This window comes from Nannobrachium achirus, assembly GCF_963921795.1.
Source record: "Nannobrachium achirus genome assembly, chromosome: 13".
NCBI lineage: Eukaryota > Metazoa > Chordata > Actinopteri > Myctophiformes > Myctophidae > Nannobrachium > Nannobrachium achirus.
Genome location: NC_137833.1, coordinates 4,862,013 through 4,867,348, shown reverse-complemented (window position 1 = coordinate 4,867,348; position 5,336 = coordinate 4,862,013). Strand labels below are relative to the sequence as shown.

Sequence of the window (5,336 nt, the reverse complement as noted above, 5' to 3'; positions counted from 1 at the left end):
CTCGGGTCATTCAGAGGGCAGGCTGCAGCGTGTACAGTTAACCCTATGTTGTCTCGTCTCTCAACGAGATAACTCCTTTTGACAGGGTGACACCTAGTGGCCTTAACTCGTCACTGAACGAGTTTGGCTCCCCAAGTGTTAAAGAGGTAGCGCCATAGTTTTGTAGTTTTTCTGTTTTGTATGGGTCTATGGAGTTAACATTAGTCTAATAGACCCCCAGGTGAGGTTATAATATGCAACTATGTCTTTCCGGTGTATTTATTGTTACATCCTGAAAGCTGAAGCTTCTGAGTCAAAAGGCCCAATTGAAATCTTAATATCACTCCCTCCCCTTTTTACCATTCAACAACACTGGGGGAGTAGCTTATTCAGCTGGGTCACCACCCACCTGACAACCAGGTATCCTTAATAAACAGGTGGGTGTGGCCATATAAAAACATAATTTTAACACTTTCTGTTTTTTTTTTAAATATATAATCTTCCTCCAAATATAATCATATTACCTGATCATTATGTTGTATAGGAGGGAAAATATCACGGCCCAATGTCACAATTGAGCGCTTACTTCATTCGGTGACTGTGTGTGCTGTGCGTGAGGGAGGGAATAAAAAACCTAGAACACACCACTGACCATAGCGTCCCTATTCTGGGTGGAACCTTAGCTGAAATTAACAGATCTCCAAGTTCACAACACATGTTGTGAGCTTGACTTCTCTAGCTTGCCTCTAGCTTGCCTCTAGCTTTTAAGGTAAACTAGAGGCAAGCTCGAGGCAGTCTGCCCTGAGATTGGATTCCCTGGCCGGCTCATACCAAAGGCTAAAACAAATGGGATCCAATTTCTCCCTGGCACAATAGTCTGGGGAATTAGGGATTGAAAATGGTAATTTCCCACTTATCAGTCTAAAAGTGCCCCTTTTTGCCCAGATGTAGCCCAGGGCATGCTCTAATGATTTAGCTAGGGTGCCCGAGTCGGCGACCTTCGGGGTCGCCACAGTGGTCAAATCAAGTTGCTACTTAAAGCATATTATTTTCTGGGTATTTTCTAGCTGTAGTATAGTGTCGATGGGAGTTCAACTTGATTTGGCCGCTGTGGCGACCCCGAAGGTCGCCCGCTTTGGCGCCCTAGCTAAATCATTAGAGCATGCCCTGGGCTACATCTGGGCAAAATGTGGCACTTTTAGACTGATTCGTTCGAAATATCCCTAATTCTCCAGACTACAAGGGGTGTATAATTGGGCTCAGTGCCTGTGACAGACATACTTGTTTCCTCTTGTCCAGGATGTGTACTTCAGGGGACAACCCATAAATCCGACATCCCATTACTCCGACTATGTAGCTTTGCATGCGGTCAGGGATAGGGGTAGTAATGGGGCGAGTGCCTTATATGCAACAGACACACCTCCAATGTTGCATTCATTTATTAAATTATACTCGATCACATGAACACCACACAACAGCCTGATACAGTAGGTCTTTCTTTATATTACCTGATGAGAGGATACAGTATGGATGACATCTAGCTGTGTCCATTACTCCATTCCCCAACCTGACGTAGGACAGTGGATAGGTGTTAATCCAAAGGACGGATTTCCCCTCAGTAATCAATAAAGCTCTGGTCCATAATCTATTGGATAGTGGGGTTGGAGTATGCCAATCATTCCACCTTAGCAAAGAGTTGAGCTTTGTTCAGTAGAAACGTCTAGTGTGGTTAAACTTTGTAGAAAATGTTATGCTCAATACACATGAGAGCATTACTTTAGTCGAGGTACAGAACAGATGTACAAGTTATCAAGGCGATGCAACGTGACACATTGTATTGTAAGCTTGTAGATCAGTTTTTTTCTACACATTTCCTGTGGCCTTTTATGGTGTTAAATAGGGCGTGGAAATAAGCAAATGGAGTTATGAACAGCTTTGTGATACCAATAAGCCTAAATATGGAGATGACCATGATAGTGATGTCATAGTACTGATGAACAAAAATAAAAACAAACAGATAACAACATATAGACATCATCACACAATGACATCACAATCATGTAGTTGTCCTTTAAAATGCATTGTCAACGAGACAAAACATCATTTAGCAACGGATCCACCTGCGTGAAACTACTTTCCAGGAAAACTATTAAGCAACATTGATTGAAGGTGTTGCTCATGTGTGAAATGTTTCGTTGGACGGTACGTCTGAACGGAGGCCAGAAGAGACCCCTCCATGCTGCTGTCATAGTGGAGCACAAGGTGTTCTCCTTTGGAGGAGATGACAACAATGACAGAGATCACATTGAGGTTCATGTCTTCAACACTGTGTCTTTGTGCTGGATGAGGTTGTCCCCAGTTACACCTGGAAGAGGAGAACTTCACCTTGAGGTTCCCTCCAGTCGCTGCTACCACACAGCTGTGCTGATAGAATATACCATCTACATCTGGGGAGGGCGTATTACCAAAACAAAAGATAACTGCAACTTGCTTTATGCATTTGATGTCGACACCCACAGGTGGTTAAAGCCCAAGGTTTCTGGAACTGTTCCAAGGGCGAGGGAGGACCACTCAGCCTGTGTCTTAGGGAAGGTCATGTTTATCCATGGAGGACAATACCACCCTGTGACTGCATACTATAATGACATCTACAAGATGGACACAAACACAATGGTCTGGTCTTTAATTAACACCAGAGGTACTCCACCGCCTGTTTCAGAATACCACTCTGCCACCATCATCGGGACAAAGATGTTTGTATTTGGGGGCTACGGGGGGTACGATCACACCTACAACAACAAGATCAGAGTGTTTGACACAGAGACCAACTGTTGGCTGAACACACCTTCAACACAGCTTCTTCCAGAAAGATGCAGGAGTCATTCAGCCTTTGCCTACAATGGAGAGCTGTACATATTTGGTGGCTACAAATGGGGAAATACATTAACTGATCTGTGGAAATTACACCCAGAGACCTTCTCCTGGAAGAAGGTTGAGACCAAAGGAAAAGGCCCTGGTGGAATGTATAGGATGTGCTGTTGCATGGTGGGAGATCGTGTCATTCTCTTTGGAGAAATGTACAAACCTGATGACCTGTACATCTTAGACTTAAGTCCTAGTCTGAAGACGTTATGCAAGCTAGCTGTTATTCAGTACGGACTGGAGCAGTCTGGACTCCCACACAACATCAAGTGGGAACTGGCAGCCATGACAACCAACAGCAACAAATAAAATAACATATAGGGAAAACCTGCTCCCCAATAAATAAATAAATAACATTTTGAAAAATGTTCAAGGTGTAGTCTAAAATGATCATTGAAATATATATTTACATTTTAGATTTCTGCTAAGCCCTGAAAACTACATAATGCTTTGAATAATTTGATTTACAGTTCTACAGATTTACTGCAGAGACCATTTTGAGACCATATTGTTTAGACTGATGCGATTGTAGTGACGCGCGGAAGCGAGGATTGAACCCATGATTCCCACTCGCCAGTCCAACGCACAACCAGTCTGTTGTCGCTGGTTCATGGCTGGTACTAACTGTGGGGGCTACAATCACCCCCCTGATCTTTGGAGCGCGCCCTCGCGCTTCACACTTCACGCCACGGACCGTCGCACACGACGTGGACCTGTCCCTCACGCGAGGATATCACGATTATCACGCTCCTCATCCTGCCGACAACGCCAGATTGTAGTGATGCGCGGAAGCGGGGATTGAACCCGGGACTCCCACTCGCCAGACCAACGCACAAGCAGTCGTGCTAATAGGGCTGAGCCCGATTGGCAGCAGGGCTGTTGTCGCTGGTTCATGGCTGGTACTAACTGTGGGGGCTACACTAGGTTCATGGTTTACGTGTGATCTATAGTTTACTGAGGCGCTGCACTGTCTCTCTGCATGCTGCATCTGATGTATGTGTTTACCTTGCTTACTGTGAGTCACTCTGGTTAAGAGTGTCTGCTAAATGCTTACATTTTAAATTGAAATGGGAGGGACCAAATCTTTATGGGATAGAATTCCCATAATTCTATCCACTTGAACCAGAGTGGTTTACCGTGTTACACTATATGCAGTATCTTTAGGAAGCATATCTGATACGCAGGAGGAGAGTCTGGGGCAATGAGAATGGAGACTGAGTTCAAAAAGCCTTTTTCATGTGATAATGTGGGGTCTGAGGTGAGTCTTTTTTAAATATATTTTTGGGCCTTTTTCTGCCTTCATTAGGTGTACAGTAGGCTGACAGGAGACGGGGGGAGAGAGAGAGATGGGGAGGGTAAGCGCAGCAACGTCGTCAGGATCGGGATTTGGGACTCAAACCTGTGACGCTGCAAGGTGCCTGGAACACTACCCTGTGGCCCAGGCTCTGAGGTGAGGCTTATGTGTGGCTTGGGTGTCTTGAGGTGATAATGACCATGGTGGTGCCATAGTTTTGTACTTTTTCTGTTTTGTATGTGTCTATGGAGTTAACCCAGGTGTGGTTATAATTTGCAAATATGTCTTCCCCTCGTATTTTTGGTTACTTCCTGAAAGTTAAAAGCCTCTGAGTCAAAAAGGCCCGATTGAAATACACTGATATAATGACATCATAATATCTTCACTCCATTATTCAGTCTGAAAGCCCTTCCTACTGCAGCAGTTTCTGGAATGGGTGTTGCCAAACAGACAGTCTTTGGTGATTGGTTCATTGCCTAATCAATCACAGTAGTAGCAAAGCAGATGACGGCGTTGTTAAAGGACCTACACCATGAATTTTCACTTTTTCTATTTTAAAACCTTTTTTTGGGGTCCCACTGGCACCTTCTATCCTCACAAAGTCCTCTTTCTGTACATTGTGTCTTTCTCTGGTTTTGGGAAGACAGAGATGAAAAGCTTTCCACGGGTTCTCAGAACAGTGCTGTTCTGAGAGTTGACGCATGTGACGTCACACGCGTTTCCTGTTTTTTTTTCAAAAAAAATATTTTTTTTCAAAAAAAAATGTTTTTTCAAAAAAAATATTTTTTTTTCAAAAACATTTTTTTTCAAAACTTTTTTTTTTCAAAACTTTTTTTTTCAAAATACATTTTCTTTTGAAAAAAAAATTTTTTGAAATTTTGAAAAAAAAAAATTTTGATTTTTTTTTTTTTTTTTTTTACTGAAAAAAAAAACGGGAAACGCGTGTGACGTCACATGCGTCAACTCTCAGAAAAAATGTTTTTTTCAAAAAAACATTTTTTTCAAAAAATTTTTTTTTTTCAAAAACTGTCAAAAAGTCAAAAAACTTTTCAAACTTTCTTTCCAAAAAACTTTTTTTTTTCAAAAAACTTTTTTTTTTGAAAAAAAACTTTTTTTCTGGAAAAACCCCACTAGATGCGCC

The 5,336-nt window shown here is 42.4% G+C and overlaps 1 protein-coding gene across 1 annotated transcript; it reads left to right on the top strand.

Moving 5' to 3' along the window:
- Positions 1–2,166: 2,166 nt before the first annotated feature.
- Positions 2,167–3,210, top strand: LOC308296753 (kelch domain-containing protein 3-like; the record flags this gene model as incomplete). The annotated part of the gene is made up of 1 exon (XM_080740080.1): positions 2,167–3,210. One exon carries the CDS (start codon positions 2,167–2,169, stop codon positions 3,208–3,210), a length of 1,044 nt encoding a protein of 347 aa, XP_080596206.1.
- Positions 3,211–5,336: the final 2,126 nt, after the last annotated feature.